This window comes from Acanthochromis polyacanthus, chromosome 2 (assembly GCF_021347895.1).
Source record: "Acanthochromis polyacanthus isolate Apoly-LR-REF ecotype Palm Island chromosome 2, KAUST_Apoly_ChrSc, whole genome shotgun sequence".
In the NCBI taxonomy this organism is placed as follows: Eukaryota; Metazoa; Chordata; class Actinopteri; family Pomacentridae; genus Acanthochromis; species Acanthochromis polyacanthus.
In genome coordinates, this window is record NC_067114.1 from 41,504,776 (window position 1) to 41,519,284 (window position 14,509).

Genomic DNA, 14,509 nt, shown 5'->3' on the forward strand with positions numbered 1-14,509 from the left:
GTAATCTTATATTTTTATGTAACTGACCAGGAGAAGAGCCAGAATGCTGTCGGGGGTAAAGTTTCATTTTAACCCACAGAGACTCACTTATGTCCCGGAGGCTTCAGTGTCGCTGAGGCAGACTGAGATTTTACACCACCACACCCCAACGTTACCAAAAAAACACCCCAAAAGTCTAATGTAAAACAACACTTTAGCCATTAAGCATTCTGACTTTTATCCAAAATGGAGTCCTCCTTTGCCAAGAAGAGATCAGGAAATAACGGTCACATCAAGTTTATTGTTCAAGGCAGTAATGTTTGTAGAATGGAAAATAACTGGACAAAAATGGCAACAGTAAATGCTGTATCTGCCAAAGCAGGACAAAAACCTGGTATTGATTTATTTATGTGACATCTGGCATGATTTATGATGTATAAATTAGGATTGGACAAGGCAATTTATTATTATTATTATTGTTATTGTGAAAGCCTGTTGCTCACTGGCTCTGACTACACATGCAGAAAAACCAAGGGTCACAGGAAGGGTAGGATGTTGATCAGGGCTTGGGATGGGCATCATCACTTCTCACCCAAACAGTAGAGGGAGGTTTCAGCAAACTGTGTTGAATGCAGTGTGTGGTGGAAATATCGCTAAACAAAAATAAGACAAGCTAGCAAATGCTTCAGCGTAGTTAGCTACATATGAGCCTCCCTCAAAATGCATCACTGAAAGTTTTATTACCGTCCGGCAAACATTGTTTTCCGGAAGGTATTGTTTTGAGCTGCATGGTCTTGGTTGGTTGGTTGGTTGTTTGTCTGTAACAATTTGGTTTCCGTGCGATAACTCCATAAAATATTGATGTAGCCTCACCATATTTGGTACACAGGTGTACCATAATAAGACACAGGTCAAGTTCGCATTTGGTAACCTTGGCCTCATTTTCAAGGTCACAGGGGTCATCTTTGTCGCCGGGCGGTCCAAGTTTGGTAAAACTTCTTGTTTATTTATTCTTTTTGTCTGAGATTCTCTGTACATTCAGTCCCAGCTGTGTACTTTTTTTTGTGCTTGACGGCTTCACCTCACTAGCAAGGACAGCTGCTGCTGAACACAGACTGTTTCTGCTGCTCTCTGATAGAAGAAAAATGTTTCTGCTGGTACCTGTTCAGAAAACAGTAACAACACAAATTTATAAAGCTATCTTGCTGTTGCTGGGAAGGTTCCTGTTCTAATGTTGTCATCGTGGCTCTGGACTCTGAGGATAACTTGTTTTTCTACACCAAACCTGATGAAACGTTAATGCCCTTGTAGTGGCAAATAGCTCTGACTTTAGTTGATTTTATTATAATAATGTGTAAGTTGAGATTTACAAGAAATATGGTAACTGTTACTGTGTCAAGGAAATACTGCTGTCAAAAAGCACTTTATTTGTTTAAAATGTTTGCAAACCAAGTTTTATTGCATTTTTGTTCACATGTTCACATAGCAGTACTTTAAAATAGAAGTGCAGAACACACTACATTTAAATTCATTATTTAATTTTGGTTATAACAATGCGATTAATTGCGATTAATTTTTTTTTTATCATTGCACAGCACTAGTATAAATATATTGTTGTTGATCAGGAACCACATTTTCAGTTTCCTTAACCAATAGTCAAACATGTTTACAATCAATAATCGATTATTTGCTGTAATAAAAGAGAAAACAGTGTATTGTCTCCATATGCTTATAGAAAAAATAATTGACAGTTAAGGTGCATATTTCTCATGCTTTGCCTTATTAAGGAATATATTTTCAAACAATTTATTAAAGGAGAGTCATCATCATTGCATGCTTCAATCATTTAGCTTCACAATTGACAGAATACAACTAAAAGTCAAATCAAGGTGCAAAACAACTGGCTTTTAGAAGAAGGTATGACACACGCTTAACTAAATATTTTTACCAAATCCAACCTCCAGCAGCTGCTCCTATTAAAAATGCCACCATTTCTCCTCACTCCATTAATATTCTCAGTTGTGTCTTTGGTCCAAATGCACATTTAGTTGTTTTGCCTCATATTTTGACCTTGGTGCTCCTGATTTTGGTTGTCTTGAACGAGCCACAATGATCGTGACACGGCAAACATCAGTTATCAAGAGCTGGATCAAAGTAACACCATGTTAAGATGTATCGGTTATCCTCAGAGAGTCTTTCTCCTGCGTTTCTGAAGCAGAACATGTAGTCATCTTCCTTGGAGATTCATGTACTATGAACTGTTGCTTGTCTGAAATCGTCACATCTGCAGCTTTTGAAAGGGTTGTTTTCAGGCTTTTGTTTAACTGACGATTAGTGCTAGTGGTGCTGTTCAAGATGTTCACCTCTCCAGAATTTGTCATTTACCAGGGATATTTTATTTGTTGTCTTTAACAAGCCTGTTTTCACAATTTTTTTTCCACTTGAGTGCGACACCTCAGGCGTTTCTCTAGTGCTGACTTGATTACTCACCCATGTCATTGTACCTGTCAGCCGCTGCTTCTTCAGTGAGTGCAGATCATGTTGTGCAGTGAGGACATGACCTTCTTAGAAAAGATTAAGAAAACTAGTATTTGGCTTTTATCGCTCTTCCTAATAGGCTTCATGATATCACAAGGCTTCTAAGCTCACAATTTAATGCGGGACTGGAATGTAATTGAGGCAGAATGTTAAGTGTGAAGAAACACCTCACTGCTCCCTCTTTAAAATGCAAACTCAGGTCTGTGAAGCCAGCCAGGCTTTAACTGAGCTGTTTCACTTGTGAGAATTAGAGAAAGGTTCAAAACCCTCAACACCAGCGATGTTCTGTCCTCATCAGAGCCACGTGTGTCCTTGAATCAGGACGCTGAACCTTCAGCTGATCACGTGACCTGAAGTCAGTCTGGTCAAAGACCGTCTGTTAACTAACTAAACTGCAAATTGCTGCCTGATACCTAATCATATACTCTCTTCTACTCTTATTTCTACCCTCTTTTCTCATTTGCCCTTCTGCTGGCCTCCTCTCAGTAAGATTTATGACCGTCAGATTTTTTATTTTACTGCCGTAGCAAGGACGCGAGAACCGGCTGTACCTGCTACCACAACGAAAATTAATCTCCCTGCCTGTCTCTCTCTCCCTCCCTGTGTCCCTCTCTCCCTCTTTCGCTCTGAAGGCAGTCGGTTGGGATGGGAAATGATGGAGGACAAAGGCCCTCGTGTAGCCGACTACTTTGTGGTGGCCGGTCTGACGGATCCGTCCAAGCCGTTGGACCAGGAGATCCACTTCGATGATGTTTGCCACAAGACGGCCAAGCCTAAGGCACCCATCACCGACGTGGCTGTGGTGATCCGCTCGATGGGCGAGGAGGTGCCGCCAGGGTTCACCTGCATAGAGGCGACCCCAACCGGCCAGTCGGCTGATCTCAACAACGGCGGCCTCATGGCGCCGCAGATCTTCCTGTGCTACAGACGAGGCCGCGACAAGCCTCCACTTACTGACCTGGGGTAAGAACCAAAGGAGTGTTGGTTTTTGTTTGCGATGTGTGTTTTTGTGTACAAAACACAGAAAATTAGGACTGTTTCACGCCTGCATACTTCTCTCTTTTACTTGCTGCTGCTGTCCTCACAAAGTACATGGGGTTTCATTCAGTATGCATACAACTGGAAAATATTGTCTGCATGGTGACATGGTGGTTAGCACTTTGTGGCTAGAAGATCCCTGGTTCACATCCCACCCTTCCCGGGATCTTTCTGCACGGGGTTTGCATGTTCTTCCTTCCCCTTTTTCTCACTCTGGCTTCCTCCCACAGTCCAAAAATATGCTGAGGTTAATTGGTTACTCTAAATTCCCCGTAGGTGTGAATGTGAGTGTGATTGTTTGTCTGTGTATGTAGCCCTGCGACAGACTGGCGACCTGTCCAGGGTGTCCCCTGCCTTCGCCCCAAATCAGCTATGATAGGCTCCAGCCCCCCTGCGACCCTAGTGAGGATAAAGCGGCGTATTGATGATGGATGGATGGATGCGTACTGCACTTGGTGGCTTGTTTATGCTAGTGCGAGACATTGCATGTAACAAGGGTCAGAAAGAAAAGAAAACCAAAAGATAGCTGCAAAATCTGACCAGATGTAGTTGGACATCTGGTACTTTTGACATACTGCATTTGATATACTATCTACTTGGACAGAATGAAACTTTGTCTGGCACATATTGGGATGCACCCTCAGTCTGCAACACGCCTAGCAGATCTGTGATTCTGTTCAGCAGTGTTGCATTGCAGCAGATGGTTTAATCAGTGTGCTAACATGCTCACATGCTGGTGTTTAGCAGTGATGGCTCGTGAAATCGCGCGAGAGGTGTTTTGGCACGAGCTATCGCGCGATTTTGAAATGAGATTTGCTTTCTAGCGTCCTGAGATTTGGATACAGACCACAACAAATAGTGATCGCCAAGTAATGGGGAGGTTTTCGTTCACTTCTCATCTCTAGTATGTTGTGGGACACTCATTGAGACTATCTGAGCCGGTCAGTGTGGGGAAAAAAGCACGTTAGGGTGGACTTTGACACGGGGGACAAGTTACCCCATACTTTTCGCTAGCTGAGCTGCTAAGCTGCCTGCCCGGCTAAATACTGGAGCTATGTCGAAAATTCATTTCTCCATCACTCACATGTATGAAATGACAAATGAAAACAGACCCCAGGTTGAAAAAAAACGAAGTTCCCCTTTGCAGCAGAGAATAACAGAAATGTTGTTGGTTTTGTATATTTTGTAAAACAAAAACCACAAACCTGTCAACCTGCTAACTAACTAACCCTGTCTGTCCCATCCAGTGTTTCCTCCTTGCAGGCATAGTTGCTGCTGTGATCTTCCTCCATGTTATTCAGCAGCCTCCCGAGTCTCATCTACAGATGGACTCCAACTCTACTGTCTTTGACTCCAACTGGTTCACATGCCGCTACACCAGGATCACTGACGCTGCAGAAATGAACAAGGATACCATAAAAGCTGCCTGTTATGACATAGCAAACTGTCAGCTTCAGTCCAAGACGGTGGAGTTTAAGTCTGTCCATGAGGAGGTAGTTGAATGGCATTGATGATGGCCACAATACATATATATTTTTGAGTTGGACCTGTAGCCTTAACAGGCAATTATATGTACAACTAGTCCTGTGATTATATTTATCTAAGTCTGTGGAGAGGATCATGATTGAGATCACGGATTGTGATTCTTGTCCAAAAGATCCTCATATAATTGAAATCATAATGTACTATGGTGATCATATAAAGATCGTCATGTCTTTTGACCAGATTGGCCTTCCCTTCCTGACATTAACTTTGAAAACAAAAACAGAGTTTTGACCTTATATTGATGCTAGGAAAGGAAGGGGACAGAATAAGTGTTTCATACAACCACAGTGAAGTTTGCAGCAGTGTCAGCTCACCTGGAAAAATGGGATAAGCTGCACAAAATGGATGGAAAAATGATGAAACGACATGAAAGTGAAGGAATTAAGTTCTAACAGTTCGTCCTAAGGGAAACTTACTGTAAATACGTGTAGCAAATTTCAAGGAAATCCATCCTGTAGCTGTTGATTATTTCACTAAAAACTGCAAATGTCAACCTCAGGCTTGTTCTTCTATGAACAGTGAAATAGAAACCGTGAATACTGAAGCAGAGAAAGGAAGATCGAAATTCATTTTTACATTTGCACTTTGAAATTGCAGCACCTGCTTCTCATTCATTGATTCTCGAATACAAAGGTGGTTGATGGAAACATGCACTCATTCACATTTCATTTTGCTGTACTTTCTGGTACTCCCTGTAAATATACGAGGAGTCCAGCTGCACTGACATTTCTAGACAACTGAAATGAATCACTGTAATGAAGTGCACTGAGTGTGAGCCGACCAAACCCATATGGGAATGTTATTTATGTATGTATTACAGCATGTTGCTGTTTCCATTATTTGCCTCACTTCTAGTAATGATCGACTCCTACATTCAGCAAGCAGTGCGGTGCTGTTTCTGTAACTGTCAGCTTTCTACATACCTCCCTGCTCCTTGTTGTTGTGAGAAAAGGTAGAACGTGAAGCGCAGTCTTAACTGCAGAGTGCTTTGCCGTGTCTGAAAATTGGCCTGCAGCAGTTTTCCACAGCGGACGCTTTCTGTCTGCGTTGCAACCGTTCCCCCGTTGTGATTTCTGCAACAAAAACTGGGAGTGAAGCGCAGTTACAGGTGTCATCCTCAGCAACATCTTTTGAACAGTGTGAATTCAATACTGTTTGTTCAGTCGCTGCTCACCTATGGCTGGCGGAGGCAGGTGGTGACAATGCTAAGGAGGTTCATGCTGGCCTCTGACACTACAGAGTGTAGTGCTTATCAGGCCCTGACACAGAGGCTCTGCTCAGACAGTATCAGCAGCTTTGGTGTGCTGATAGCCCAGAGGGGCTGCACTTCCCAGACACTGGTAGGACTAATGGGAAGCTGACTGTGGGGGGGTTGTGTGCAGATGTAGCCATCACTGACGTGCATTTTTACTTACTGCTCCATGTGACGGTGAGTTGTTGCTTAGTCTGTAATGTACAACTGCAACGATGAGTGAATTCATCACTTAGCTGGAAACTCTTACATTAATGTTACACTGTAATTTTTAATTGGTTGGAGTAATTATTATAGGATTCCAGCTTCTTAGATTGAAATGTTTTCTGTTTTCTTTATTCCTAATCGATAATATTATTGGGTTGATGATGTCCTCTGGGCTTTAGGAAACGCTGATTGGCATTTTTCACAATTTTGGACATTTTATTGACCAAACAACTAATTGATTAACTTTGAAAATAATTAACAGATTAATATACTGTAAAAATAGTAGTTCAGATATTGTTTACTGTCACAGAGGAGGAAAGTATCAGGAAATACTCAACATAAAGGAGCTGCTATAAGGCGATTCAGATTTGTTTTCCTTTAATCAATTATCAAAATAGCTGGCGATTAATTTAACAGCTGACAACTAACTAATTAATCCTTGCACCTCTTCAGTGTGCCAGCGTGCAGAATTCAAGCCCTGAGTTTGGTTCTCCTAATGGGATGCAATTATCATTAATGTTGTTAATTCCACCTGTGCTTCTCCCTCTTTGAAGTGTCAGAATATCTGCTGTGAAATGGTTTGTAATGAGCACAAATAAGAATATGAATAGAAGTGACATTCCCGTGTTATTTAATAAATCTTTTAGTCTTTTATTAAGTTGTTTTCTGTCAGAGGTGGGCACCCTCAGCTGGAATAAAGACCAACTCCTCTGCAAAATTCATTGCAAAGCTTTGACCTCCTTACACAACTCCATCTGTTTGGAGAGGTCTATTCAAGGTCTAATTCAGCAAACACAAAGCGTAGTTTGATATTCTACAGAACTGGTGGTTCTGTCAATACAGGATGGATGTCAACAGCGCTGGTCTGATGGCATGGACTGCAGCGACTAAACAAAAGCTCTGATTTAACAGCAGCAGAGAAAGATGTGCAGAGCGCTAGAATGAAAAACAGACTATAAACCATCCCGCAGATGACCACTTTAAATTCTGCTCTCTTTTCTGCATTCACATAGTGCCACAAAATGCCCGTTGAGTTCACTTGAAACCGTAATGGAGGATAAGTGCATAATGGAAGTCCAAAGAGAGATGTTTAAAACTGCTGCCACTGCGATGTACCTCACCTCGTGTCCTCTGAGTGGTTTGTGTGAGGGTCCTCTTGTGCCTAACTGTAATGCTGTATGGGTTAATATGTATGATTTGCAGTGAACACTGTACATGAGGACTGTGAGGAGTCACCAAATCCCAAAAGAGGCCAAAAATAATTTTTCAGTTACAAAATGTAACTGAAGGGGTAAAACTATTTTGGTTTGGGTGCTCAAAAAGGAGATTTTAGCCTAAAGAGGCCATCCTGATTAATTAAAGACACTTTTATCTTCATATAAGCAACTTTTAAGCAAAATGCTGTCTATTGTAATTGTGAAAACACTTGTGTTCTGAAATACATTTTCATATCAACACCAAATATACATGTAGGCCAGTGGGGAATCTTTCCACAAACTTGGGGCGAGTAACTTTTCAGTGACGTAAACTTTAATTGTGCCAAACACTAAACTTAGTTACTGGATGTAACTCCAGTTCTGTAAACAAGTGTCAAACATAACAATATAAGTTTGTTGTGTTTGTGTATATGGTGACTTTTATGTTAAACCTGACAATATTTGAAAGTAGAAAACTTGACAAGGACACTGAGAGGACAGAAATAATGCTCGCTGTCGTCTCTGAGTTTAACAAATCAGCGTTTGTCTTCTTTGAGTTGAACAGTCGGCGTCGGTGCTAGAACACTACTGTGATGGCACATTAGTATTTTAGCACTGCTCGGAAGTATCCGCGCTAGAATTGTTTCTTTTCACTTCCTCAAAAGTTGTTCCACATACATGATTCTTGTGGTTGGAATTTGCCCAAAGGTTCGAGCTTAGAGTGTGCTCCATCAGTCAGCACAACATTAAAACCACTTACAGGTGGAGTAAATAACATTGATCATCCTGTTAAAATGCAGTGTTCTGCTAGAGAAAACCTTTGCTTCTGCATTTGTCGGGATGCTACTTTCACATAAACCACACACCTAAACATTGTTGCAGACTAAGCACATGCCTCCATGTTAAGTTCACTATGAAAGATAATGGCTTCCCACTTTGCAGCAGCATAATGGACCTGCCACACTGCAAAAACTGCTCTATAACAGCTTGAGGAACATGACAAAGAGCTCAAGACATCAGTCTGTCCTCACCCAGCAACCCATCAACCCCGATTCTCAGCCCAACTGATCACGGACACTGATGTTTGGCATTTCTAGATGATTAATATTGTTATTTTTATAGACTGTTTATCACAGAATGAAGCACTACTTTGCTTCTCTCACTTCCTGCAGTCACTTTGTGGTCTCAAGCACCCCCCCCCCCCCCCCCCCCCACACCCACACACACACACACACACCCACCCCTATCTGATTTTCACATAACAATCCTCCAACATTCTATTTCCTAGGTCTACCTAGAAATGGAGTTACATTCAGTATCTCTATCTTCATCATTATTGTGGTGCATCCAGAGTTAATGTAGCTGAAAAGCAAAAGGAGCTGCTTACAGAACATCCTTGTAAACTTTTGCACCCCGAATTCCTGCAGTGAAAAGCTTTACCTACCGATCTAAAGGTACATTTGGTGTTAATGTGCAAATGTATTTCAGAACACAACTGTTTTCAAAATTATAGTAGAGATCACTGTGTTGAAAAGTTGCTTTTGTACAAAGATAGAAGTGTTTTTGCTTTTACTTTTCCCCTTACAGTACACTGTTAATCATAGCATATTAACCCAGTACAGCATAACAGTCACTGCATAAAAAGAAGAAAATGAGTAGACAGGGAGTGCATAGAGTTTGTGCTGCTTCTTAATACAGCGTCATACTGTATGCATTCATCCAACTTTATGTCCGTCACTAACTTTCCACAGTAATACCCACGAACAAAATGAATCAAAGGTGTAATTTTATAGTCGGAGCTTTCTGTCAGTTCAGGTTGGGTGCAGTTTTAGCTCACTTGGCTGCATTAGATTTCTTTGCTGTTTATTTATGTGAGCTGGTATGTTATTGTTGCCTGATATGGACTGTCAGTGTTTTTCCAACAGGTATGATTACAGTGTGACAAATAAACTACATAAATGGCTTTCATTTGGGTGACCTACTGTACATGTGGGAGGAGAATCTGCAAGTTTCTTCTCACTGGTGTTCTAAAAAACCTTTGCTAGCAACAACAACACAACTTGAAGGCACACCCGTGAGTGTGGCTAAAGTTACTGAGGTTAAAAGTGTCTCAGAGTTTGAAGTTAAGCTACACTCTCACTGCACTTTATAAGATCATAGATCTCTTATTGGTTTTTCAGAGCAGATTAATCAGCTCTGTCCTGTCAGCTGCTGAAATCTGGGATAAATGCCCAGTGTTAGATTTAAATGTTCACCTAATTGGCCCGACGAGATAATAACAGTAAATTTCATTGATCACTTCTACACATAATCACACTAGCAGCTACACGGTGATGTGGTGTTTTGTTTGGCTGACCGCTGTGTTCTGCCTCCTCCTGCAGTGTTCTGTACGAGTGGAAGGAGCGACTGAAGCAGGGCTGCCACCTAATCCAGACCACACCCGCCGGTCGTCCCGCCAACATCAGCGGAAACTCCTCCCAGCGCATCTACGTCACCTACCGCCGGGCGCCCGAGAGCCAGCCTCACGCCGCCCTGGCCGTCACCGACATCTGTATCATCATCCCCAGCAAGGGGGAGACGCCGCCACACACCTTCTGCAAGGTGGAGAAGAATCTGAACAGCAGCATGGTGAGGGGAGATACTGGTGCATACGAGACAACGGCGCTTTATCATCGTGACAAAACTGCTTTTCATGACTGACATTTTGTGTGGTGAGGAATTTCCAGGTTGTTTCCAGATACTTCCAGGATTTGCATTAGAGTTTTTAGTCATCAATCATAAGAATGTCACAATTTTCAGTTCTGTTCAATTCAAAGAACTTTATTTGTCCCCTCAGGGTAATTCAACGACATGCAGAGCAGTTAGACGTAGAACAGGATCAGCAGTTATACAATAGTAGTAGCAGCCATGTGGTAGTTAAAATAGGATCAAATAAAAGTAATAACTGAATATCAGCTTATAGATAAAGAATTGCAAGTAAAATATTGTATTAACATTGATGTACATAAGGGGATAAAATGGTGACTTTACATGACTAAAACAGGAACAAAATTACAGTATTGACACAATTGAACATAAAGTTCAGTAGTATTGTCATTTATTACCACTGAAATCCTATGATTCTTGATACCAATTTACTACAGCAAAAAATAAATCAATGAAATGAAAGTTTTTTTTAAAACTTTGGATGGAACCTACAAGTGACAGAAAACAGCTTTTCAGCTCTTTAATGGTAGCATAACATTTGTGTCGCAGCGCCTGATCTGTCAAAAGAAATGCAACTAATTAGGTGCAATAAATACATCAAAAATTTTAGCTTTAAAAAAACGTGGAATGTGGCCTTCAAGCATTCAAGCAGTCAGTACTGTGCGATGAAACTTGCTTATCCAGTGTCCCTGTGAGGACTTTAATGTGGGTTTTTGCCAGAGCTTCAGATATAGTTGACTGTGTCTGTTGGTCTCTTGCTCTAAATCCTCCTCCAGCTGATGCTGTGAAAAGACTATTAGGAGTTTTCACTTATCAGGTGTAGCTCAGTAGAAACCACAGTGGCTGCTGCACACGACGTGCAAACACACACATACACACACTGCTAACACACACATACATACACTGCTCACACACACGCACACACACACACATACAGTACTACTTCAGTATTTCCCCTGGGTTGAAATGGCTGTGAGGTGGTGGGGTCACTTTCAGCTGAAAGTTGTTGATTGGGGGGGGATTATATATACTATCGGGCCGTCTCCGCCGCAGCCGTGCACCCAGAACGCGGACGGTCTCGTCGGTCCGGCGGGTTTTGCACTGCACTTTTTTTTTTTTTTTTTTTTTTTTTTTTTTGCCACGGACCAGTGAGGCGGCAATGTCGGCAGAATTTTAATGAGGCGGTGGCCTATACCAACGAGGCGGGCCGCCTCACTGGTTATATGGGAGGGGAAACACTGTACTTGTTGAATGGCTAAACAGAAATGCTATCAGCAGCACCCAGCTCACACTATGAGCTATCAAGATGTAAGCCTAAACAAGCTAAGTCTTTCTGAGCATTGTGTGTGGAGCATTACTCAGCAGTTGCAGCAGACAAACAGTAAAGGTTATCATCTGCATGGTATGCAGATGATAAAGTGGGTACGGATCTGAGCTCTACTGAAGGAATGGAACATCATTCGTCCAAAACATATTCGCTCATTTGGTGTTTTGATGATGCCGGTGGGCAGCGCTTTCTAAAACCATTGGTCCTCAATCACCCATACATGTTCAATAGAGTTGAAATCTGGTGGCTATAAAGGTCCTAGCATCTGATTCATATAATTTAAAAACCATTCAGTGACCCCATCTCCCTGATAAATGCGGGCATGTCATCCTGAAGGAGACCGCCACCATCAGGATAGAAATGTCTCATCATAGGATAAAGGTGATCACTCAGAGCAATTTTGTTCTGATTTGCGGCAAACCGTGGCAGCAAAATGCCCCCAACAATATTGCGGAGTCACCACATCCCTCACTGTAGGGGTCAAGGGTTCAGGTTAATTTTTTTTGTCACCTTTTTGTAGATGTCAAAAGAAATTTTTCAGAATGGGGGAAAAATGAGGTCGAGATCACAGGCTGATGGTAAATGGCATCTCAGAAAGGTCAAATTCGTCATACCAGAATAACTATTAGAATTTCTTGAGCATAACAGACATCACTGACTCACGGTGTGTTTTCTTTCTTAAAGTTACTGAGTGACATTTTGAATTCAGCAGACAAATGTTCATGTTGGGTTAGGGTTAGAGTTTTTTGTTTCTAAGAGCCCTGTAATGGTAAATTTCTCCTTTGTGAGATCAATAAAGTCTATCTTATCTTATCTTATCTTATCTTATGTTGTTAGAACTTGCATGAAATTTGAAATGTCAAGACTTTCTTTAGTCACAAGTTGTGAACCCTCAACTCCACTCCAACTCCATCAGACTTCCCTCCAATCTTTCTCCACACATTTTTAAAGTGTCTTAAGTTTTAAATGTGAGAAACTAGTCAGCGATACACAATGACATTGAGCTTAGCGCAGTGAGTAAGCCTGATGAAACATGACAGATTTAGCTGCCACACTTGCTTGGGTATCCAAAGCGATGGAGCTGTGTTAAAGAAAAATCCCAGCCTTGAACTCAGTGGAATTATTCTGTCTTTTGTGCTGAAACATATTGTGAGTGGAGGTGTGCAGGCCAGAGGATGAAAAATAGACTCACCCTCATCTGTTGATGGTTTTTTGTTAGTTAATTGGTGGTTTTTTGAGTAGTCAGGAGAGAGATTTCAGCCTCCAGGTGAGACGCTTAAACTGGCAAGTGCATCCAACTATGGAAAAGCATCCTAAACTGCCTGAGGAAATTTTTTCATGACGTCCGTTTTTTTTTTTTGTTTTGTTTTAACAAAAGATAGTAAAGCCCTCAAGCTTTGCGGCCTCTGCTCCTGTGTTCAGTTTTTCTCCTCACCTGGTGTTTTTGCTCCGTCCACTTTCCTGCCATATTTGTTATACGTCCTCCTGCTTCTTTCTCTCTCCCACACATCCGACCACGCACACATGCATTAGATTACAGCAAAAAAGTCATTGCCGTCTCTGCTCAGAGTCCTCAGGCATTTCCTAGAAGAGGCATCCCCCTCCAAGACACTGAGTGTTTCTGTGTTTGTGGCTGTACGTGTCCTAAAATCTAGTAGAAAATAAATCTACAGGGGCTCGTGGTGCCTGAAGGAGAGGATAAGTATCTCACTAAACTAATTTTTCAATCTGACTAATGCAGTAGCTGTGAAGATCATTTTAATATTTCAGTGAAGCTCTACGGTCATCCTTCATTTTAGTTGCTGAGCACCAGCTTTCTTTCACAGTGACTAATTGTCTCAATGTTTGTTTATCAGATGCATCATCGCTTCAATCTACATGCTAATGGTTTAGTTACTAGATGCAAATCCCAGAGTGTACTTGCACTTCCTTTTTGTTCTGATGTGTATTATTGAACTGCTGAAGGGATAATATAAATTTGCAGTCTATATTCCAGTTAATTTGATCAATTGGCATGCTAAATTGGAGAAAATAAGTTTTTCGATCAACATTGTGCTTGAAAAGTACCAGTCCTGCATTAAAAGCTTAACTCAAGCAAAACTACAGAAGTATTACCAGGAAAATGTGCTGTATTAACAAATAGTAAAAGAGCTTATTTTGCAGAGGAATGGCTTCTGTGCCAAATTTATTATAATATGTATCATATATGATGGTTAAGACATAATTTAAGTCTGGGTAGATCCTATTTGAGGTTGATGTCTTGTGCAGTGATGCACAGCTCCCAGTGTTCCTGCCACTTTTGTAACAATCTCTGGATTTCCCGTTCTGACAACTTGCCAGTGTACAGTGATGATTTCACCATGGATGTTAAGCTTCTGTTGAAAGCAAACATAAAATTCTTTGTCAAACTGATTGAACCATCATGTCCAGGATCATCAATGGAGACAAGAGTTGTGTCTACGCCTACAGCTCCGAGACTAAACAGCAGTCTTTAATGGAAAAGCTGGTTGTCTTCAAGATTGAAGAGAGTGTGCCAGATCATTTGGTGTTTTGTTTAGCATTCACGGGGTTGTGAACCAAAGACTTGTCTTCCAGAGTTGGACTGTCAAGATCTAATTCCACTTTAACATCTTGAGACGTCTGAGAGTGTATTCAGCACAAGCAACAATCAAACAACCCTAAAGTGAAGCTCAAGTTGACAGAACACTGTTTTGACACAGT

At 41.4% G+C, this 14,509-nt stretch overlaps 1 protein-coding gene across 1 annotated transcript in view; it reads left to right on the forward strand.

Moving 5' to 3' along the window:
- LOC110956505 (C-myc promoter-binding protein-like) overlaps positions 1–14,509 on the forward strand; it is a 118,719-nt gene that overhangs the window by 22,635 nt on the left and 81,575 nt on the right. The window contains 2 exon segments of the mRNA XM_051944946.1: positions 3,150–3,480; positions 10,137–10,383. Coding sequence (XP_051800906.1) covers positions 3,170–3,480; positions 10,137–10,383 — 558 coding nt within the window. The 5' untranslated portion in view covers positions 3,150–3,169.